The sequence below is a fragment of the Aedes aegypti genome, chromosome 1 (assembly GCF_002204515.2).
Source record: "Aedes aegypti strain LVP_AGWG chromosome 1, AaegL5.0 Primary Assembly, whole genome shotgun sequence".
Lineage (NCBI taxonomy): Eukaryota > Metazoa > Arthropoda > Insecta > Diptera > Culicidae > Aedes > Aedes aegypti.
Window position 1 is genome coordinate 243,207,309 of NC_035107.1, and position 25,341 is coordinate 243,232,649.

Below are 25,341 nucleotides of genomic sequence, written 5' to 3' on the forward strand. Positions count from 1 at the left end.
TGTATGAGGTATCAAAAAGTTTCAAAAACCTGGTTCACAGGGGAGATCTTCGTCTTCTTTCTTCGTTAGGTTGGCTCGAGTGCCGAGGTTGGTCAAACGATTCCGGTTGGGGTTGACTTCCGATTCATTAGCACTCCGACGACCCGATGCCAGGCACTGCTCTCTACCTCTCGTTTCGCTGTTCTTCCCGCCAGCTTCTCTGAGAAATAGACGTTATCTCCACCACCATATTGTTCACTAAATTCCAAAGATCAAGCTTACCATTCCTGTCCTGTCCAAAAGCAGCTGCCGCCATGCTTCGTTCCATTTTGAACCTTGGGTGGTCGACTGTACCAGGTGGTAGTTCACTTCACCATGCTCCCTGTTTACCCAGGTCGACATATTCGGGATAAGTCTATGGGTCCACCTACCTTTCTTAGAGGCATCCCAATCTTGCTGCCGCTTGACCAGCGAGCCGATCATCGTCAATTTTTTCACTTGTCTAGTGCCTCTCCGCTGATAACACTCGATGTCGATCATAGTGATCACACATGCTGCCTCCGGCAACAGTGTTCTGTATGCGCTTGCTACTCTGATGGCCATGAACCAGAACGTGCTATTGAGCTTGTCCCGATTGCGCTTGGTTTGCAGTGCTCTACTCCAGGCCGGAACTCCGTATCTCAGTACCGACGATGATACGCTAGCCATAAGATGCCTCCTACTGCTTCTAAGGCCATGAGCGTTCGGCATGATCCTTGTATGTACGTTGGTCACCTTTGCCGCCTTCTCACATGCATAGTCGACGTGGCTATTGAAGTTTAGCCGATCGTCTATCATCACGCCTAGATGTCTGAGCGACCGCTGTTATGATATGACATGTCCCCTGCCAGCGTGTTGAACCGTTTTGCTATTTCCGACTAGTAGCACCTCCGTTTTGTGGTGGGATATTTTTAGTTTGACTCCATTCATCCAGTTCTCGACTGTGCCCATTGTCTCCGTCGCTAGCACTTCCACTTCCTTCAGCGTTTCGCCAATTACTGTTAGGATGACGTCATCAGCAGAGCCGACGGTCTCGACGTTCATGGGTAACTCCAATGATAGGATCCCGTCGTACATCCCATTCCACAGCGTCGGACCCTGTATGGGCCCTTGCGGAACTCCCGCCATCACCCTTAACTCCTTTCGGCCGACGTCGGTTGCATACACCAACACCCGATTCTCGAAGTAGCTCTGTAGAATCCGGAAAATATAGTAAGGAACCCGCATTACATGCAGCGCTGTGACTATAGCCTCCTAATTGGCGCTATTGAACGCGTTCTTAACATCAATAGTAACTACGGCGCAGTAACGATTTTCTCGTTTTTGCTTCGATGCCTTCTCGGCCCTCTCCATGACTGCCGCAGTGTTCCGCTGGCCAATCCTGTAGCGTATCGCCTGGTGATCTCTGTGGGTGTACTCTTCGCTTACCCTCCATTTCATGTAGCCCGCCAGTGATGGGCTACAAATAGTTAGGTCGATGATCGACTCTCGTGCACAATCGTACGTCTAGCTTTGCTAGAGCCCCCAGTAGGTTGTAACCTCTGGCATTGGCTACCCTGCTACCCCACTCCAACATCGGTCAACTCCTCCAGCATCCGACTAAATTCTTCGAGCATCCATCTTGGAGGCGCGTAGCACCTGCAAAAGTGGGTTCCGTTGATTTTGACGATCACGAACCCCGCGTTTGAGCTGACAACCACTTCCTGGATAGGAAGCCTACCCCCCAAGTAACCAGTAAGCACGATAATGCGGCACGGTAACAGCATTATATGCGCATATAAGGTAATCATTTGATGCTTGTCAGTTTTATATACGCATATAATGCTATTATAATGCCAGAAAAGGCGAAATAGCGTGCCATTATAATGCGAAGATATAACCGTGCTTCTCGGCATCACTAGTGCTGATATAAGACCACGTGAGAAACGTCAGTTGTTTTCGCCAGGTTTTTCGGGCGAATATTTTGTGCTTTCGCGTACGCAGCCAGAGAGCTTTCGCTATGCGGCCAAGCAGCTGGTACACAAGGTAAATAAATAAATGAATGAAAACGGAAACCTCGAATAGTATGCAAAATGTAATAAAATTATTGAGATAGTACTTCTCCGTATCAGACTTATTCATTTTGGTGGTTTTCATCCTTTTGAGGACTTGAAATTGCCACATATTGATCCTTGTTTTATGATGATGAAATTCCTCATTTTGCGTCTCGAACCTGCGACACCTGTATTGTTGAGTTGTTGAAGTTCTGCTCCTTTGCTCCTTCGCCCACATAAGATGAATAATATTGGAAAGAAAAGTGACCAATTTAAACCACCACTTTTCCCCGTCATAAAACCTGCAATTGTAGTAGTGAGAAGACTTATGTTTGACTCCCTCTCACCACTATATGTAAACACAAAGCACGTGGTATATCTGTCAAAACACTGGATGGCATTTAAACAGGCCCTGTATGCGAATATAGAGCCAATATAGTGCTTATTTAATGCCCGTATGCATCAGGCTTAGAAGCATTAATAATGCTGTAATAGGGTTTCTATGCAGCGGAAGTGCTGTTATAAGGTGTGTAAGCATTTGTGGTGCTATTATAATGCATGTACGCATTTATGATGCTGATTAAGGGCTTATTATTAGTGCTTATGGTTACTTGGGCCGTTACTCGTATCGCCGCTACGCCTGCGCTAACGCTGTATGAAGGACCACCGGACGATGTTTGCTGCATGAATCACGCATTGTATGGCCTGAAGCAGACATTCAGGACTTAAAGAAACACATGGAATGTTGATGACTAAACTAGGATTTTGGCGTAGCGAGAACGATCGTTGTCTATACGTGAGAGCAGAAGGTGAGTCGAAGCTATTTTTTTTGCTATATATCGACGATATTCTCATTGTTGGCTGGAACCTGATAGACATCGTTAAGGTTAAGAAGCGTCTTGCAACTGAGTTCGAGATGTCTGTGTAATGCCGACTGAAATTGAAGAAGGGTGTGGAGACGGAGAGGACGACTCATCCGTACAGGGAGTTGATTTGCTGCTTAGCGTATGTTTCCGACCGGATTTGTGAACAGCGGTTTACTTTAAGCCAATATTAAAGTTACCCAAACAACGAGCATTTTGACTACCTGTAGCGTATCCTGTGCTATGTGAAGAACAGGCTTGATTGAAACTCCTCTGCGATTCAAAACGGAGACGATTTTGCCGTTTTTCTGCGGAGTAAAAACTGAACTCAAAAATTTCTACATACAGATCCTCAAGTGATTTGAGTGAGAATGCAAAAAAAAATGAGAGGATTTTCTCTGGCACTCTCTTTCTCTTGCTCTTGTTGGGATGCTCACCTTTACTCACGCTACGCTTCAAAAGAACTCTTGAGGGTCCCGCCCGAATAAGACAGTCCTCGGGGAGTTGTGATGGCACTCTGTTTTGATGGAATTTTACTCTGTTGTGTTTTGGGCTGCACCTTCCTTGCTCATTTTTTGTTGCCTCTCAGTTTAGCATTTTTTTCGCTTCCTCGCAAAGAGGCAAAAGCAGCACGCTGCTCTAGAGTGTGTCACCGAGCTCTGATGATGTTGTGGCCTGATCACCATAAGTGAAGTGCTGTACATTTCTGTGTTGAGCAGTGGTCTTATCCCGGAGCGTAAATTGGCGTAGAAAGGGCTCGAAGTGAAGTTTAGTGTGACGGAGTGCCAAATCAAGAGCGGCAGCGGCAACCGGTGTAACAAGGGGCAACCTGTACCTGTTAAAAACGGCAGAGCATGCAAAGCTGGCAAAAGTGATGCAGCACCTGAAGAACTGGCAGCATACCTGGCACAGGCGGATGGGCCATCGGGATCCGGCTGTGTTGCATCGTGCTAAGGAGCTCTCGGAAAGAGTCGACATAGGGGAATTCGGGGTAAAACCGACACCCTAAGCTTATTGATAAAATTTGTGTACTTTCGCTTGTTAAACGAACCTAAAATTGTTGTAGAATCACGTATTGGTTATAAATCTATCACTCCTTGCGATCGCTGGATGATATATAAAGATAATATATTGATTTAAATCAAATTGATATTTCATCATTTTTAGCTGAGACAATTGAGAGTGCGGGTAAGATCGACACCCTGTTGGGGTAAAACCGACACATCCACTTTGAGTAGAATTCATACGTTGTGAACATCGCCATCACAATGCATATTCAAAAGAATGCTTTTAACATGACTTTCGACATTTCTGACCCCTTCCTCCAAAGGATTATTCACATATTACGTAAATTATTGAGGAGAGGCCAAAGATCCACTAAATATATGTGAAAATTTCAAATGTCCCATGCTAAGATTATAAAGTTGGGGTGAATACACATGGACATTATTAATTCGTGTTCATGGAATGCTTACGAAGATGAAGTTGTAGCGAATGTTTGGTTGTGCAAATAAATACTGTTTTATTTTAACAAAACAATGAAGTGTAATTATTTTAAGATAATAAAAACTGTCGAACCTCATGGTTTGCAAATAAACAATAAGATTGATTTATATGAAAATATTTTTTTTTGCATGCATAAAAATCTATTAATTCTTCAATTATAAATGAGAAAATTTTCTTCATCAAATAAGTTAAAACGTGATAACATAGAAATATATTTTTTTAACTTAATTTAGCCTGTGACAAGTCATATAGTGTCATATTTTACATGTTAACAAGTTCGCCATCCGTGACTGGAATTCGAAAATAAAGACTCACGTAAACTACAGAGATAGTCTTCTGATTAGAAAGATTCCCTGAAGTTAGATTGTGAAGCAAAGAAAGGTGTCGGTTTTACCCCAAATGAAAGTGTCGATCTTACCCCGAGTGGACATTTATTTTTCAATAGCGTTTTCAGCTGTCTAAAAATCAAAAATTAATTTCTCCTTCATGTTGTATCAACGTAATAATAGTAAATGATGATGTAGACGCAGAACAAATAATGACATTTTAAAAATTTCACATGTAAAATAGTTAAAGAATAACAACGAAATATTGCAACTGCTGTTGATTCTATGTTATCCAATATGATTTTGTTGTTTATTTTGGCAGTTTATTGGTAGCGTCAGTTGTAATGTCATTCAAAACACAACATTTTACAAGTTAAGATAGAGCGTGGTGGAAACTGCATGAAAATCTGCTCAAAACATGAAAAATCAAAGGGTGTCGAGCTTACCCACAGTGTCGGTTTTACCCTGATTTCCCCTACAGGATTGCAGAATCAGACAGATTTGCGAATCGTGTCTACAAAGTAAATTGTCTCGTAATTCTTTCCCCAAAGCCTCATCGGCTTATAAGTATAAATATTATTTTTACTTATAAGTAAAAATATTCAATGCATGTAATTTTGTTTGCAACTTTTTGCAACTTTTTGAGATAATTTAGTGTAAAAAAGATGAATTTTTCATAATTAAATGCTTATAACTCATAGAAAAAATGAAGATATTGTCTTGGTATGTTCAGCAAAGTTTTGTATTTTGAAAAAATATACATAGTCCTAGAACATTGTAAGCCATGAAAATCGCTACGAAAAAAGTTAAGTGAGTATTTGTACTTTTGAAGTGGTTTTATATGAAAATCGCTATAAATCCTTTATTTCAGTAGATAGAGTTAAAGTGTCTTCGACAACTTTTCTCCATTTAACAATACCAACAACTTTGTCGAAGACACCAAATGCTTTTAACGACAAACAGATAAATTAAAAAATTGATATCACTTATGAGTAAATTAATCAAAAAATTGTAAATGTCAAAAGTTGCTGCTTAACATATGCAGTAAATTTGCCGAATATAGTATGGCAATATTTTCACTCGTTGATACTGGAAAAGCCGATGATCGTGTTTTTTGGGTTTTAAACCACTGTGCAGTGTTCAGAAGGAGCAAGCAGATTCCGACAAAAAGATTCACAGCTGCAAAGAAGACGACGATGAAGCGAAACAGAAGCATTTCGCTAGTAGATGCAGTGCTGCCGGCAAACGCTCTACCCGAGGAAATTTGCCAGCATGGTTGAACTATAGAGTCTAAATTACAAAGAGACGAAATCTGATCATATTCAAAATAAAATAGCTAGCAACTATGCCAAATATATTAGGCAGCACTGCCAATGTTGAATCCCACGCTAAAAGTGAGTCACAGGTTTCATGTGTTGAATTTTCACAGGTTTGGGTAACGAACGAAAAATTGACTGAATGTGTGGAAAACCAATGTAATGAGTAGAGCATTATTTATGCAAAGCATGAAAATTGCATCCGACTCTCGTGTATTCAGAAAATATGCTACTTCAGAAGATGCAAAATTTATCAAAATAACATTTTAAAAAATTTAAATTTAATAACATTTTTGTGTGAGCCGTTCTCAGCTTGTGTGAAAAAGTGTTTGACAAGTCTCCTGCTCGATTGGAACGACATTGACAGTAAACTTGGAATTCCAATTGGAACATTTCGCTTCTTTGCTTATAGTTTCTTTAGGTTGAACGATTATGTCGTGGACATTGCCATGGTCGTGGAAGCAGAACTATCGAGTTACGGTGAGGCAGTCGCTGGACTTGAAAAGGATTTGTGGACTGCAGTCGTGCGTGAAGAAATCCAGTCGTTAACCTACCATCCGGGCAGAAACCGATTGGCTGTAAGTGGGTTTAGCATCGTAAAGAGAATAATGAAGGAAACATCAAGGCGAGTGAAGAGCATGCCGTTCCGTAAAACAAAGACAAGCCGATTTGGGCCTCAGAGAGCCAAGGGAAGCCGGCCTCAAGCAAGCTCTTTTGGTATGTTGTAAATTTCCTTTCATTCTTTTCTCCATTTAGACCCATAAAATGGCGGTGGCTGTAAAGTTGAAGGAGTACTTTTCACAGTTGTCGAACGGTGGAAATGTGGCTAGTAACAAGTTCAATATTGATGAAGACGGTCAAGCTGTGTACCCATCGACCGTAGCAGTGGATGAAAAAGCTATAAGCGAGCTATAACTATAAGGCTGTCGGGAAGGACGAGAAAATAAATAATAAATGCTTGTCGATTCTTAAGCACGGAAGTCATTCGAGTGCGAAAGTTTCGCTTTAATTTGTAGTGATTTAGCAAGTGCAAAGAGTTGAAATAACACACAAGTTACTGTTGTTAAGGAAAAATTAGTGATTTGTAGAGAAAAAGTGGTGAAAAGTTGTGATCAAAAGGAACGCCATATTTGGTGAAGAACAAGAAGAGAAAAAGCATTTGACGAAGGAACGATGGGAGGCGATGTCGACCCAGGAGGAGGAAAAAACACCGGAACAATACGAAAGGATAGTAGGCAAACAACGTGTATGATGAATGTCGACGCAGGTGCTGAAGGAACATCCGGCATGAATCCCGGAGTAAACGCAAACCTGAGAAAGTTCATCAACATAACCTACAACAACAACGACTGTGCACCGTATCGCATCTACTGCGAATTAAGAGACAACAAGGGGGGAACAGTTAAAATCAACAAGTTCTCTCTTGGATCAGAGCTTCGTAAACTGGATGGATTCAAGATGTTTATTACGGACATGAAATATGTGGGTCGTTACAAAATATTGGTGTTTATGAGCAGCTATGCCAGAGCGAATCTTCTCATGGAAACGATCAACAACGGAAATGGCCCATACCGAGCGTACATCCCAATGTATTTGGTAAGTGTCACCGGAGTTGTGCCAGGCATCCCAACGGAACTCGACGTAGAGGACATCAAGAACGATCTGCTCTGCGATGTGCCGATAATGGACGTGAAGCGTATGACCAGAAAAGTGAACAACGGTGAAAGGATTTCCATCAGCCGTATAAGCGTTACCTTCAGAGCTAACGAACTCCCCGAAAAGGTAAAATTGTTCTGTTGTGTTATAAGCGGTTTCTTCACCACCGCTTAGGCCTTAAACCTGGTTTAATCGTATGGGTAAACGTGGTTTACGGGTTAAGCGAAGGTGAAGAAATTGGCCCTTAGTAAGATACTTCCATTTATCCCGCGAGTCGTTCTATGCCTGAACTGCTTGCGATTTGGACACCAGCAAAACAACTGTTAGGGTGCTAAAAGGTGTGAGAGACGTACTCAGCGACATGAAGACGAATTGGTATGCGAAAGTGCAGTGATCAGCGCGCACTGTAAAAGCAGTGATCACAAATCCACGGATTACAAGTGTCCTGAACGGAAGCGCCAACTGGACATCAACAAGTTGATGGCCAAGCGGAATCTCTCGTACCCAGAAGCAAGTGAGCAAATACCAATCCTAACCAGAAACATGTACGAGCCCCTGAGCACCGACGTCAGCGATTTTCCATATTTAGCCGAAAGTTTTGCAGCTGTGACGAAAGGGAGATACACATGGAAGGACCCGATGAAGGTACAGTGGATTAAAACTAATGAGGAGAGAAAAGCAATCCAGGCAGCGCACAATGTTCGGCCAAAACTACCAAAAACTTGTTTTTAGTTGTTAATGTTTTTGACGTTAACTACGTCGTACGGCAATATACTGGGTGTCAATTGAAAATCTAAAATGTTGGGACTGTCATGATATGATGTTAGATTTCGAACTAAAGGAAGGCTGCAACTATGAAAATCGACTAAAATTCAAATGCAAAATATCACTTGGCGTAGTTAACGTCATGCGGTCGTGTCTTGTACACAACCCCCTCTGATTTTTATCATTTTAAAATATACCTCATGTATTATATTATTATGATCCTTAATTGAAATTGAACTTAAATTTAAATTTCTATGACTTTTATGACGGCAAACTGGCTGAAGTCAAACAATTGAAAAATGTTACAATAAAATAAAGTACAAAATTTATAATTTAGGAATGCAATATTTTCCCAAAGTTACGCACTATCTGAAAGATAGAGGTTCAACACTTTGATCGAGCATGATAATATTTGGTTGAAGTTTTAATACTATTCAATATTACACTTTAGTAATTTTGATGATTTTTAACATGAAAAACAACTCTTGTCGCGTCATGTCGCTGTCATCACTTGCAAATCAGCAAATTTCTGCAAAAAAATTAAACGTTTTTTGTAAGATCTAAGGATGCATTTTAATGTGCAATATTAGAATTGCACATTAAAATGCATCCTTAGATCTTACAAAAAACGTTTAATTTTTTTGCAGAAATTTGCTGATTTGCAAGTTAGAGCTATTTGAATAATTCAATATTTTCATATATTTTGAAGATATTTTTCATACAAAGTTTATTTAAAATATATTTTACCACTGTTCATACACATTTTGATCAAACTTGGTCAAATACAAACAAAAAATGTGCTTTCAGCCCAGATTGATAACATTTTTAATGAAAAAACCTTTTTTCAAAAAAGTTACGTAATATGTGAATAACCCCTTCTGAAACAATAAAAACGCCAAATAACATATTAGGTTCACACTAGTGATCCTTTATGGAGAGATAAGCGGAAGTAAATTGGAATGATTTGGCAACAGACCAGCAGTGCTGATTTTGCTCGGCGTCGAGAATTATATTGTAACACGGACATGACTTCCTCATTGCTAAAAAGTGTATTTTGTTTCGTTATAGATCATTGCGCTACATATCCAAACTAATAAACAGCCGAAAAAATCAACAACTAATAATTGCATTGACAAAAATTTAAAAAAGGAAAATATTTCATTATTTTGCTGCATGCAAACTTACTTTTACCGAAATAATTTCAAGCGGACTGCAATAGATTGGCCCAGCTCAGTATGGGAGAAAACTAAAGTTGTATTATTCCATGGGGCACCCCTCAGGATTATTCCTTTGGATTAGAGGAAGACTTCCTGAAAATTTCAGCACATTGGGTCGTTCCATGAGCTGGCGCATCTGAATTGAAGTTAATATGGGAATTCAAGCTCAAACATATGGGAAACAGCACATCATCGCCTGTCTGGGTTAGGAAAATTGTTGAGCGCGTTCAATAGAACTCAGAATGTCAAAAACACTACTTGATACTATGGCGAACAATATTGTAGAAGTTTGTATCATGATTAAATTTGAGAAAGTTGGTGTTTTATTTATCTGAAGTAGATTTGTAATACTGCTTAGTATTTCTTCAACATAGCTGGGTGGTAGCCGCTAAGCGCATCATAGCCACCTATGACACTGGGCGAGCTGCGGCACAAGGTGCATGCGTATATGTGATTGTACGGGAGTGCCGATCTAAGCCTAACTTTCAACAACTGAAAGGTTAATGAAAATGAGCTTGAATCCAGATACAACCTTCTGCATCTATGTTCATTTGTAGTGTATTTGTATGTTCATTTGTAGTGTATTTGTCATTCTGGGCTCAATTGAACGCGATTAATTAGTATACCGAACGAAACAGTGACATAGGGTCAATTTTCTATATATTTGAAACGAATATTCCATACAAACTTCGAATTGAATGCGCCAGCTGTGGGAGCAATCGAATGAGTTGAAATTTTGAGAGAGCTTTTTTCTTACCCTAAGGCTCATATCTAGAGGGTGCCCCGTTGAGTTTTACAACATTTTTGTTTAAGGGCCAGCCTACTGTGCAACTTAACCGGCGTTCATCCGCAATGGACCAGTGCATGAGTTCATTATCTGACGTTTGAGCGGTGCCGTGTTATTTACGTGACCATGGCAACTAATGAATTCGGCACCGCTCAAACGTCAAAATCATGAACTCGTGCACAGGTCCATGGAACGATGCACGAGTTCACTATCTGACGTTTGAGCGGTGCCGTGTTATTTACGTGACAAATTAGTGAACTCGTGCATCGGTCCATAGATCTAACATTGTGTTCATCTGATCTGTTTGGATGTGTCGATTGGAAGGTTTTGGACTACGGTTTGGTTTCCGCAAACATCTCTCCACACAGACTTGCATATCGTACGTCGTCAACTGGATAAAGCAAAGTAAACGAGAAGGCTGCGTTACTGCAATGGTGTGCATTGATCTCACAAATGCATTCAACGCAGTTCAAATCGATACACTAGAGGATATGCTTTCAAATATTAGAATTCTTCAAGAAATTTTGTCCTGGATATCATCATTTTTGCGGAACAGACAGATATGCCTACACATGAAGAATAAAACCATTACACGAACAGTCAATGATGGATTACCACAAGGAGACGTACTTTCTCCAACATTGTTCAACGTTTATACGTTGGACTTGCACAAAATCGAAAAAGGCTAAGAGTTTGGGTAGGCTAAATGAAGTAGCACAAGAGTACGTTGATGAATTCACGGAAATGGCGAAAACGTTGAACTTGAGATCAACGAGGAAAAACCATAACACTACTGTTTCAAAACAATGACAAACATCTCAACCTGAAGATAAACGGAACAGCTGTCGAATCAGTCCGAAACCATAAGTATCTGGGAATTGTGATGGACAGATATCTCAGTTTCGGTGTGCACATCAAGGATGTACGTGGTAAAGTACAGGAAAGATTAAATATGGTTAAAGTACTGAGCGGTATCAAAACCGGAGCTCACCCAGAAACACTTATTCGCATATACAAGGCTCGCTTCCGGAGTGTATTAGAATACGAATGTGCAATTCACGGTAACGCGAAAGCTAGTAGCCGGCGGATACTCTCGGTTGTTAACAACCAATGCCTAAGAAAGATAACGGGTTCAACGCGCACGACTCCTTTGAACACGTTAGCAGCTCTGAGTGCCCAAGAACCAATCGACCTCAGGCAGTAGGGGAACTGGGTGTAAAATGCGCCATTGGGGTAAAACGCGCCACCCTTGTTTTGAACAAACGACGTGCTTTGGGACGCTGTTTTTCACCCGAGATAATAGAAAATGTATTGAAATGCTTACCTATATATATTTTTAAGTGTTTTCCTGGCAAAAATCGTGAAAAACTCGAAAAAACGATTTTTGCTGTTTTCGTTGTAATTTTGTGTTATTTTCTAGGTCATTTTTCAGGTCGATAAACAACTAAACTTTTGAAACTATCATCGAGAATCGACTTGTGCACTCCCATAGTTTGTATTCCATGCGAAAAAAGTGTTGAATTTATCCTTAAAAAGCGTATTGAAGGACTTAAACTTTAATCAACTCGTGGGGCAAAACGGCCACACCTATTTCATAACACCAAAACAGCCGTTTGGTTACGTGCCAACTTGAACCTTACAAATGCACATTTTTCGAATCAGCATGTATACTATAATCGAACAATAACATCTGAGCAAACGCCCTTATGTATGCAACGTATTTGGAAGCATGATTGCGCATGCGTGCGCGCGAACGACTAACGCCGAGATTAGGTGGCACGTTTTACCCCGCAAAAAATAAAAATGCAGATAAGCACGCATTTCTTAAAAATTGATTTATTAACTCCAGAAAAACGAAAATGGTTCGCTGTTTCTACTATTTGATAGAAAACATGTTTGTCTATGGGATAATGATTAAAAAAGAGCTTATAATAATGCTCTTCATAGCTAAAAATTAGAGGGGTTGTGTACAAGACACGACCGCATGACGTTAACTACGCCTATTGATTTTTTGCAATTGAATTTTTGTCAATTTTCATAGTTGCAGCCTTCCTTTAGTTCAAACTCTAACATAATATCGTGACGGTCGCAACATTTTAGATTTTTAATTGACACCCAGTATATTGCCGTAAGATGTAGTTAACGTCAAAAGAAGAATGAGCGAATAAGCTGAAAATGATCTGCTTTTATAGTGTGCTTCCCAACCCAAAGGAATCGTGGAAGACAATATGAACGATTTTGGTTGCATAAGCAAGGGGTCGACATTTTCCCAATTTTCGACAGTCTATCGTCAAAAATCAAAAGTTTTCTCCATTTGAATAAAATGTTGTATAAATTTCCGACCGATTGGTGGGAAAATATTGAAAATCTACCGATAAATAGCTGAGTTATTAGTATTTAAAATTTTACATAATTTCGTGACGGTCGCAACATTTTAGGTATTCAATTGACACCCAGTATATTGCCGTAAGACGTAGTTAACGTCAAAATAAATTTTAAATTTTACTGAATAGTGCAGACAATTTAATTAGGCTGATAATTGCAACCGAAATAATGGTCCAAAATCAAGTGGTCCGAAATCAAGTGTTCTGATTGCAGACGAGGTGTTAACCTCGTTTGTGACGTTAGATGGATTGAAGCAGGGAGATGCACTTTCGAATTTACTGTTCTACTCGAGGGTGCTGTTAGGAGATATGGGGTGTAGAGAAACGGCACCATCATCACATGGTAGCACACGCTCCTTGGAATCGATCACAGATCAGTGGAGGGAGGAGGCCAGCGAGGATAGACCTGACCATTAATTCTCCCAAAACGAAGTACATGGTTGCGGGTAGGTATAAAGATAGGCTTGATGGTGTAAGTACTGAGGTAGTGTTTGATGGGGATGTGTTCGAAGTTGTTGAAGAATTTGTTTGGCATTGACGTTTTCCGCGAAGTGAAAAGACGAGTTGCGGCTGCGAATTGGGGTTTTTACTGTGTTATACCTTTACCTTAAATGCCACACACTGAATTACTGGCAACCCTATATAATCCTACCATGTTGATGTTATGATAACCTTGATTTTCTTTGTCTATTCTCCCCGCCAATGAATCAGTTATTCTCAACCCCCCCGCGAAGTGACAGATAACGCAATTTTCACGTACCTACTTTCAACGTAAACAATGGGACCATCCACCGCTGCCGGCACAATTTTTCACTATGGCAGATCGGAATTTTGTTTCGTTGTTGACGGGTGCAAAACAACGAATGGAATGAAATAAAATAAGGGCGAGTCTGATATTTTCGTCTGCCAATGGAAATAAATTTGATAAAATCACCAAGTTTAAGCACCAAATGAACTTAAGAGCGTACCAATTCGTTCGGTGAAAAGATTAAATGACGTGTTAGTGCTTTGTTTTGCGGAAAAGTAATCTATAAGAAATTACTTACAATACAGCCTAGCTGATTTGTGGATCGCTTTTATGCCCTAAAAAGAAAGCGCTGGCCGTAACATAAAATAAAATAAAATATTTGTGCTTATTCTGCGCGGCGTGTGAGTCGAGACGAGTCGCTCTCACCGCGAGTGACGTAAGACGACTAATGTTAATCAAATGGGAGCGAGTCGACAATTGTCACCTCATTCGACTCGTGTCACCTCACACGCCGCGCAGAATAGGCACGATTGTGGGCCTCGTAGCCGTGCGGTTAGTGTCGTTAGGCATTTAAGCGCATCGTGTCATTGGGTGTGGGTTCGATTTCCGCTTCAGCCATTGAAACGTTTCGTCAGGAATATTTCTCAACTGTGCCACTGGAGCATTCTTATCCATTGTCTAGTGTTAAGTTACATTCCGTGCAGCTAAATGGCTGAAGACGGTGTCCTTATCTTTTTATTTGAAATCGAATCATGTCGAAAAGTGATATATTTTTTATTTGCAGTTTTTTTCTATGCGGATTAGAACACTTTTTCTCATACTCACCACCAGAGGTCTAAGTTTCAATCAAATAAGCCTATGAACTAATATACGATGCAGAGATGCATTTGAACGCGTTCTGTTCAAACCTTGTGCTCACGAGGCCGTGTTCAAGTTCAAAGAATTTGTTACGTTTGATTACAGGACTCTGTTCATTGCGCGGCAACCGTTACCGTCGTTCGTTGTTCTCATCGATACAAATACGGTGCAAATGCAGACGCATTCCAGTTCATTATTTTCAAGTTAAAAACTGTTTTTAATCAAAGAAAAGTTATTTATTTAATATCATTCCTTTTTCAGAGTCGTACTAATAACTAAACAACGATCAACAATCAATGACGCTTTAGTGACCGAGCGATGGCCCTTCTCAAAACATCTCTTATATCGTAAATCCTTGACCCATATTCTGAAGTTTTCATTGGCACGATTATTCGATTGGTCTTTAAAGTATTCCTTCAAAGCGCAAAATATAATACCGGTCTTAAGATAATTTTGACTTATTCCTGAATAAACATAGATTTTATTTTCGAAAGATGCCTTTATTTTTCAAAGGAATTTTCAGAACACTAGAAATTTTATTGCATTACAAATTATGTACATTCACTAACAAGCTTTTCAATATTGCTACCACACCTGCAATTTATCCACGTCGAATCTGATCGTAACTGTCTCCCGGTTTTCCGAAACCAAAGCCGAAAAACGGATATACATTTCCGAAAATACATGGTTTTCTATCTATATGCGTGATTCTTGACCGTTCATCCCAGATTTCATTAGTTTCAATTAGCGAGTATCATTCTTTTGTTGGGAGGCAGCCATGGCATAATCAACGGATCCACAAGAGATGTAGATTGTGTGTTGGAATCGTGGGACTGTAAGGTCAAAGCAGTAAAAGCGAGCTTGTCAAAAATTTTGAAGAACACGAATCCGTGATCAGTCTAGTGATCCTTGCGTTTGTAAAAAAACTGAACATGAACACGAGAGCAATCGAAGGAACATTTGTGAGCGCTCACAGAACATGAGCGTTCAAAATGCATATCTGATACGATGACGTCACGATGCAACTTTCAGCGTGAAGAAAACCTCAGCGATGTATACAGAAAAATAACCGATTTCGTTGCACATTCATCCACGCGTTGTTCATCAGGTGAACATTCGTATTTTCGTGGATGTCATTTTATGTAAACATATTTTGATCGGAAAAAATCAACAAGAAAAGAAGACCGTGGATAAGTCCATTGGATGAACTATCCAGCTTTTTAGAAGTGGTAATGGCCGCCAAAAGTTAGCTTACTTTCTGGTAGGGATCCAACATATTGTCGTTTGGCTTTGGTCCGGTCAATTGACTTGTCCACCGGTGTGATACATTCACTCGGTTAAAGAATTTTGACACTTTAGCGGGTCATGTAAATGCTTCCCACGTGTTTCGGTCAAGTGTCAAAATTCTTGGACTGAGTAAATTTAGTGCACCGGTGGATAAGTCCATATCAAGCGACCCAAGTCAAACGTCAGATCACTAGATCCCTTTTTGTAAAAGTGGGCTAATTTTTGGTGATATTAGCGTTCGTAAAAGCGGGATACTTAATCCAATAAGCTTATCTGATTGAAACGTAGCCATCTGGTGGTGAGTATGAGATAAAAAGTGTTCAAATGCGCAAAAGAAATGTACTGCGAGTTGATATGATCTTAGATTGATTTCAAGCTTATAACTACAGTCAATTTCCCATAAATTAATGATTATCTTAATTATCTAAGGGATGATTCAAATATTACGTAACGAAGAAATTTGTCAATTTAAACCCCCTCCCTCCCTGAAGTAACAGGTTGTATATGGAAAATTTCAATTTATTGTATGGACCGAAACACTACAAAACATCCCTTACCTCCCCTTGTTGTGTTACGTAATATTTGAACGACCTCTAACAAATTTGTCTTGCTTTGAATTGTCAAGTGGTCAAAAAATAATTTCGTTAACAAAGGATCGGTTACTATAAGCAACTTACAGCATGAGGACCACATCACACCACTATTCAAAACTCGCTCGTGGGCCATACAAAATCTTCCCAATGACCGTACAAATCCTTTTAGAGAATCGCTATTTAGTGATCACTCGTTTATAATGATGTTACAAATGCCAAACAAAAAATGTAAAACTTTTTTTATGTCCATCAAGCATAATCCTAGTTTACGCCCTATTTTGAGCACACTCCATGATTTCATTGAGTTTGACAGTACCACGGACCAAAATTTTTCGGTACATTGACGTTGTACTGCAGCTGTCATGATGCTCCCGGGTTGGTTATTCTATTGTATCTTCACAAGTAACCACGCGAATAAAAATGGCTATCGAGTTTGTTCTTTAGTTCCGTGTGTTTTACGACTATAATCCGGAAAACTACTCTCGGCTACAATAGTTTTGGCGACGAGGATGCAAGGTAACGAAATTCCGGTCGATTGCGCTGGAAATGCGCGAAATTCCGTTCCTCCTGGCGCAGGTGGAAGGAATCCAGCAGAAGAAGTTCCCGTCGGAGCGCCAGGTGCTGCGCCCTATGCTGCTGCTGTGGCCCCAGTCGCGATGCAGTCTACTTTTACCGTCGAGCCGTTTGATCGCCATAAGATTAAATGGTCTCGCTGGGTGGAGCGGCTGGAAGGTGCCTTTTTGCTTTTCGGAGTACGAGTTGAGGCAAAGCTGCCGATGCTCTTGCACTACATGGGAGCCGAAACATATGACGTAGTTTCGGACAAAATGGCACCCGAAAAACCACAGACGAAAACCTACGATGAGGTGGTGCAGATTCTGGAGAACCACTTCAATCCGGAACCGCTCGAGATCTTGGAAAACTTCCGGTTCAAATGTCGCAAGCAAGGCGACGATCGTGCTGAGGAATCAATCGACGATTATCTCATTGCCTTGAGGAAGTTGGCCATAACCTGCAATTTTGGCAACTACTTACTACTTAACCAGTTTGTTTTTGGGATCAAGGATCGAGGAATACAGGCGCGCCTGCTGGAGGTGCGCGGACTCACACTGGATCGTGCACGGGAGATTGCAGTATCGATGGAAGCATCGGCCAAAGGCGGACAGGAGATCCATTCGCGCCAAGGGAAACCGGAGTTGAACCTCGTTGAGCATCTGCCGAACAAGTATTCGAAGGGGAAGAAAAATAAGAAGAGCGTTGTTCCTGCGAAGAAAGTGAGTGCACAAGCGCACAGTGATGCGAAGAAGGGGGAGTGTTTTCGTTGTGGCAGCCCTACACACTTCGCAAACAAATGCCCGCATGCGAAAACAACCTGCAACTACTGCAAAGTGGCAGGTCATCTGCAGAAAGTTTGCCTGAAGCGGATTGCGGCAGAAGGTGCCCGAAGAAAAAGTGATGCTCATCAGGTGGAGCAAAGTGTCGCAAATAGAAACTGCAAAGAAAGTGTGCATACCGATGAGATTTGCGGTGTATACGATGCAGCCGATTTCAATAACAGTGTGGATAAATTCTGGCTGCAGCTCTCGGTGAATAGTGCGACGGTGAAATTCGAGGTTGACAGTGGATCCCCGGTTTCGATCATGAGTGTGTCGGACCAGCAAAAGTACTTTCTGAATCGATCAAAATGAGTTCGCTCTACAAAAAGGATGCATTATGCGTGGAATTCGGGTGTACGTTCCACCAAATTTGCGACAGAAGGTGTTAACGGAACTGCACTCCACGCACTTTGGGACAACGCGTTTGAAGTCACTTGCCAGAGGATACGTCTGGTGGGAGCGAATCGACAAGGACATCGAGGAGGTTGTTCGGAACTGCGCGGCTTGTCAGATGACACGCCCTGATCCAGTGAAAGTGCCCCTACACTGCTGGGAAACGCCGAAGGAACCATTTGAGAGAGTCCATGTAGACTTTGCCGGTCCATTTATGGGTACATATTTCATTGTGTTTGTTGATGCCTACACAAAATGGCCGGAAGTAAAGATTTTGCGAGATATCACTACAAGCACTACCATTCATGCGTGCCGTGAATTCTTTGCTTCCTACGGGATTCCTGCTGTGCTCGTGAGTGATCACGGCGTACAATTCACGTCGACTGAGTTCCAAAGGTTTTTGAAACTCAATGGAATCTTTCACAAAATGGATGCGCCATACCATCCGGCGACCAACGGACAGGCTGAGCGTTTCATCCAAACGTTCAAAAATAAAATGAAAGCTCTCAATTGCGACAAGTCGAGAATGCATACGGAGCTCTGTAACATTCTACTCAGCTACCGAAAAACCATACACCCAGCTACCGGAAAATCGCCTTCGATGATGCTGTTCAACAGGCAAATCCGGTCTCGACTTAACCTGATGGTTCCGAACGCTGCTGCTACTACGGAGAAACCAGATGTTTGCACCAAATCGCTCGCGGAGGGGACGAGAGTCGCTGCCCGTGATTATTTGGACAAGGAAAAGTGGAAGTACGGTCACGTTGATGAGAAGCTGGGTAAGCTTCATTACAACATCAAGCTGGATGACGGTCGAATCTGGAAGCGCCATATCGACCAGGTACGGGAAGTGGGTGCAAACCTACCTGCACGTCCTGAGCTGCCCACACCCCGTGTTGAAATCGATACAGTTCCAGCTACTCTGCGAAGTGATGGCCCAGCACAGACACCACACACTACTATGTTGTCGTCGGTACCTGCGGCAAACCCGATTGCTGAATCGCAAACAAGGCCGCAACCATCGACGAGCACTTCGGCGGTGCCTAGGCTGAACGTACCACCTGCGGTATCCGATCCAAGGCCGCAGATCCCTGCTGTGAGTGTTGAGCCCAACTATCAGCAGTCACCACGACGGTCTTCAAGGATCATCAAACCGCCTCGGAAACTCAATCTGTAAAGCTAAGTATCCATTCCCAAGGGGAGAAGAGTTGTTATACCTTTACCTTAAATGCCACACACTGAATTACTGGCAACCCTATATAATCCTACCATGTTGATGTTATGATAACCTTGATTTTCTTTGTCTATTCTCCCCGCCAATGAATCAGTTATTCTATTGTATCTTCACAACTAACCACGCGAATAAAAATGGCTATCGAGTTTGTTCTTTAGTTCCGTGTGTTTTACGACTATAATCCGGAAAACTACTCTCGGCTACAATATACTGACTACGTAACCAACTTAGGGACCATAACTAGCAAACGGAAACAAAGTTCGTCCTGTATAAAACATTGATTCTTTTGATGTTTTCGAGCGTAAAGTGCTGCGGACAATACTCGGTGGGAAACTGTAAAATGGTGTGCGTTGCAGTCCCGTCAATCACGAGTTATATCAAGTATATAAAGATGCGAATATTATTAAGCATGTGAAATACGGCAGACTCCAGTGGGTTGGTCATTAGCAAGTATTGCTCAAGACTGACGATGATAGAGATCTGCAATACGCCCGGCAATGGCAATATGCTACGCTGCAGCGCTCTGAAGGTATGAGATTACTAACGAAACGATTTCACCCAACACTTACCTTGTAGTCGTTCCTTGGTCGACAGAAAACCACCTTCGCCGTCACGGTGAACGGTACATCCGGATAAGTAACTTCCGATCCCAACAGCAGCAAGGACACATCCCCAATGGAGGAAGATCCTTCCTGAACCAGGGCAGCCCGAGCATGCTTTCCCCGATAGGTCACCGTAAAGTTCTGGTCCTGACTTCTAGCTCCCTCTAGATCACTGGCAACCACGTTGAAGGTGTAAATGACTCCGGGTACCAAATCCTCGTTGGGAATCGTGATCTGATTACCTTCCGAGATGAGCTCGCGTTCCGCCTTGAACCGTTTCTCCAGCTGACGGACACTTTTCCAGAGCAGTAACGTGTGCCTTTGACTCACGATACCGTTTAACAGCTCGAAGTGCACCGTCACGTCATAGTGCAACCTTTGACCTCCCTTTGTTTGCAGACTGGTGGTAATGTAGATGGGTTGAAAATTAGTACTTCACCTACCGATGTCTCTTACCATGGGCGTAGCCAGAATTTCCGAACGATTTTTAAAGTGTTTTCATCTAATTCGCGATCTAATTATCTATGATAATTTCGTCGGTAGAAGCCCGAAGTTTTAGTGTACATTGAGAATTATTGAAGCATTTTCACATGACAAACCCCTCTACTCCCCCCTCTAGCTACGCCCATGTATTCTTACTACTCAACTAGAAAGTGCATTGTGTCGTGGGAGACCGGTCAAGCGAAAGGTGCGTTCCTTGCGTGCAACACTGCCAGTATCAACTGTTAACCGGACGTGAATAAATCACGAGGTTAAAAATCGATAAGCTCTCTGCCCTACAAAGTGCACATGTGAGAAGGTGCTGTTCGCACATTTGGTGCCAAGTTTAATTATTTTGTGTTTCTTTCAACGACATCAAAAAGACAACCCTATGGTGATCTGCTGAGGCGCTGATGCACTTCCGGTGTCGCTGCTATTCGATGCTTTCATCTGTCCACAGATGAACTTTGGGGCCAGTATCCGAAAACTGGGTCGTTCCTGTAAGCACTCCGTACATGTTTGTAATCCTCTCAAATTGATCGTTTATTTTAATAACTTACGGCTGTCGCGATCTCTAAATCGGTGAGAAACCAACATATCAAAATTACAACTGTTTCCAGAAACCTCATTATGGCAAAGTTTTCCAATGCGAAACGAAGTCGACAATTGATTTTTTGTTCTTGCTCTTACTGGGCAACATTTGGAGTTGTCTCCGCCGCACAGGTCAAACGCTGGTAACAAACTGGACACCACAAATGTAACCATTTCAACACTATTATTTAGTGCGAGAGACCACCCGTCACGTGATGAGTGTTGTGGTCGGTCGGTTCAGGTGTCGTGCCACCCTCTCCAACCCTTGATAAGGAACTAAGCCCAATACAGTTGAGACTCCAATTGTTGCAATTATATTTGGGGTATCCAGTTTTTTACATTATCGTTACCTATTGAAGTATGGAGAAATCGTTGGTACAACAATAGTTATTTAGGCAAAGTTGCAAATTGATGATTTTTTCAGCACGAGTTGTACATTTATCCAACGAGGCTCGCCGAGTTGGATAAATACGACGAGTGCAATTTGAGACTAACATCGCGCAACAAATAACTAAATTAACTTAAGGCCGCACGGAACGTCATTATAATCACCCTATCCATTTTGAAGAAGTAAACCTCAAGAACTACTCCATATATCGATGCGAAAAATTTATTACTATATTCTATATATGTAGTGTACAACCCATTAAATTTTCAGCTTCATCGGTTCACTAAAACTCGAGATTTGCTTCCGCAAAGTTTTGATGATAATTGTTAGAGTGAGACAAAAGATAGGGAAAATCAAGGCAGGTTCAGCTCCTCCTCTGGCTACAGAGTACAATGAACCAGCCTTGGGGAAAATAACATGGTTTCCAGTGTCACCTTAAGTTAATGCAGGAGAGCTGAGCGATTGCCATAAGTGCTTCTCGCCGCGCCGCTCGCGTTGTGAAAGTCCCAACTGTAGTGGGAGTCAAACACCACTATCATTAAGGGTGGTTTTCCGTCGCGAGAGCTTTGTTCGATGGGTTAAGTATGTGGGTGGGGAGCGGTTTCCGGAAAAATCGAAGCACACGAGAGGGGTTGTGTCGTCGCAACGAACGACTACCTGTTAGATTGTTTTCCTTTGTGGTTTTGGATTCAAGGTCCAAAAAGAATGGCAGCACATCGTTGGTTTTGAAAACCACAAATCCAAATATATGTATTTTTGCCTCTATTTCATTTGAACATTTAATCCCGAAAGTTAATATTCAATTTCCTCCACACCAGCATAACTAGGGTATACAGGAGATTTAGTGTGTCCGAACCTGTTCAAGTGCGTCAGTTGAAAGTTCACAACCCCATGTTTTTTTTTTTTTTTACAAGGGGGGAAACTGCAAACAGATCCCCTGAGAAGGTAACTCAGGGGATGACGCTAAGACCAGCCCATACACTGTACTTGAGCAATTCTTTTTGAATTCCTCAAGTGGTTTACCCTTGGCCTCAGACCCTTATCTCCCCGGAACCACCTTACGGTATTTGTTCGGAGGAGCCAGTACATATGGCACAACACATGTACACGCAAAAAAATTGTGCGGTAAAAACTACCATTTTAGGGGGTTAACTTAAGCGCTCGCACCGGCAATTTTCAGCAGACCAGAAATGCGCTTGATTTTACCATGTCTGTAGTCGAAATCAGATTGTTGTAAATTATTTCTGTCAAATGTACCAGTAATGTGGTGGGATGTACCGTAAACATAGTAAATTGGTCTGAAATTGCATGGTAGTTTCAAGAATGGGCGTAGTCAGCTAAAATAGTAATTTTTACTACAGATTTTTTTCCCGTGTAGCAGAAGTAGCCTAGGCCGACTTAAGGTGAAGATGAATCGAAGCCAAACCTCAACGCTAATAGCGCTGTTCTCACTAAACTGAATTAGTTTATTATCACCTTTACCTGTATCTTTTCATTGTTTGTTGCAGTGGATGATTTTAAAATTCATTTGACACTTTGAGGACCGGTACTCAAGCTGTCAGAGCGTGGCAAACTAGATGTTGGTAACACGAACAGTAGCGACATTAGCATTCTTAGGTTAATGCTTCTACTGCCCGAACCTATGCAGGTATTGTCTATGGACCTATGCACGGATTCATTATTTGACGTTTTAGCGGTGCCGTGTTATTTATGTGACTATAGAAACCAGTGAATTCGACACCGCTCAAACGTCAAATTAGTGAACTCGTGCATCGGTCCATAGCAACCATGTTCTGACAGGAACTGCGTCAGGTGAAAGTTCACTTCCCCATGGTTCATGGATGGGTCCATCTACCCTTAGTGAAGTTATTCCATTCCTGCTGCCAACTTCTGAGTGTTTACTCTTTACACGTGTCGCGAACTCCTCTGGTACCTCTTTGGTTGAAGCATTGAACATCTTCCTTGATGATGAGCCCGATGGGCGTCATCCCGGGAATGATGTCAACGGCCTCTTTAGATACACACTTAAAAATAATGACGATTACACGTCATGTAAACTTCATATATGCAATGTAAACATGACGTCATGTAAATTTAAGTCTGAAATCATATAAAAATGTGTTATATGTAATGTAATCACCAGGCATTGCAGAATTCGCTCTCATTTGAGTATGAAGCACGATCAAAGCAAGCAAAGAAAAACATCCCATCTGTTGCGGTTCACGATCGTCATTGTATCGCAAGGTGTAACAAGTCTGATAAATGGAAGCAGCGAGCGAGAGCCCCAAAGAGAGAGAGCGATGATAAAATCCATTTTTCTCGCTTTTTTACCGTTGGGGGTAGGTGTTTTTCTTTACTGGCACGATAAACAATCCACGAACTTCCAATAGCAATGGTGTCCTCCAGGCTTGGAGCATGTTTAGAGGGGTTTTATCATGCACTACTATCCCCCCAATCTGATCAAAGTTGTAGCAGTATACGATTAACGGCCTCTCATAATGTGCAGCATGTTACAGAGAGCGATACGTGAGAGATTCTCTCAATTTTCTCAGGATTCAATCCCTGGTAATCACACAGAATCCTGCTGGATTACATGACATATAGTTGAAGTTTACATGACATGTCATGTAAATATCAACGATATTACACGCTCCAATTATGTGCATTATATGTCTCAGAAATTTACACGTTTCGTTCGAACTGTGTACCGTCCTGTATGCACTTGCTACTCTTACGCACATTGTCCTGTATGTGCCTTCCAACCGATTTAGGTTTCTGTACGTTCTAAGCGCTTTTGACCAAATTGGTCCTCCATACCTTAGTATGGATAGCGCCACGCTCGCCAGTAGATTGCGTTTGCTGGCAATTACAGCAGAGCTGTTAGACGTCATCCTCGAAAGTGCCACCATAGCCGTAAACGTCCTTTTACAGGCAACGTGGCTAGCGAAGCTGAGCTTGTCATCGATTATTACCCCAAGATGTCTAAGGGATCGCTTGGACTCTATGGTGCAATCACTTACCGAGATAAGCGCCCGTTGCTCGGACTTGCGGTTGCTGACCACCCCCACCTTAGTTTTGTGACGGGCCAGTCCTAGTTTCCTAGAATTCATCCATTCCTCAACTATAAAGATAGAGTGTGCTGCTGTCAACTCTACTTCCTCCATCGATTCGCCATAGACCACTAGGGTGATGTCGACAATTCACCAGACACGACACCAGTCGGAAGGGGCAGCCTCAGTACGTCATCGTACATCGCATTCCATAACATCCGGTCCAGGATTGAATCTTGAGGTACTCCTACGTTAACGTTTTTCTGTCCCTCCTCTGTGCCATACAGTAGAATCCTATTATCAAAATAGCTTTCTGAAAGCTTACACAACTGCACCGGCACCTGAGGCGATGAAGTGCGTGTGCTATTGCTTCTCAGCTTACGCTGTTGAACGCATCCTTCATATCCAGAGTGAAAATCGCGCAGTGGCGGATGCAGCTCCTTTTATGCTCGATTGCCACCTCAGCTGCCTGAACGACCGACTGGATAGCGTCCAGAGTAGATTCACCTTTCCAGAATCCAAACTGGTTGTTGGACAGGCCGTCCGCACCTTCCGTATACGGTACTAGCCTGTTGAGGATCAACCTCTCCAACAAATTGCCCGTCGTATCTAGTAGACATATAGGTCTATACGCCGACGGGTCACCTGGTGGTCTTCTGTAGTAGAAACAATTTCTGTCGCCTACATACATCCGGGAAAATTCCTTGATCAATGCAGCGTTGCATCGTGGTTCTGAATGTCCGGATTCGCATACACTGCCGCTTTCAAGGCAACATTCGGGATACAATCGGGTCCCGGTGCATTGTATGATGTGAATGATTTCACGACTTCTGCCAGCTCTTCGCTCGTCACCCTCGCCACTTCTTCTCC

General features: G+C 41.9%; 1 protein-coding gene across 1 annotated transcript in view; it reads right to left on the reverse strand.

Annotated features, from left to right (window-relative positions):
- The window catches only part of LOC5580082, a 46,202-nt gene extending 24,614 nt beyond the window's left edge, over nt 1-21,588 (reverse strand). Inside the window, exons 1-3 of the mRNA XM_021837381.1 lie at nt 21,003-21,588; nt 20,831-20,940; nt 19,930-20,362 (exon numbers count right to left, since the gene is read on the reverse strand). Coding sequence (XP_021693073.1) covers nt 19,930-20,362; nt 20,831-20,940; nt 21,003-21,071 — 612 coding nt within the window. The 5' untranslated portion in view covers nt 21,072-21,588. The remainder of the gene's footprint in view (nt 1-19,929; nt 20,363-20,830; nt 20,941-21,002) is intronic.
- Nucleotides 21,589-25,341: the final 3,753 nt, after the last annotated feature.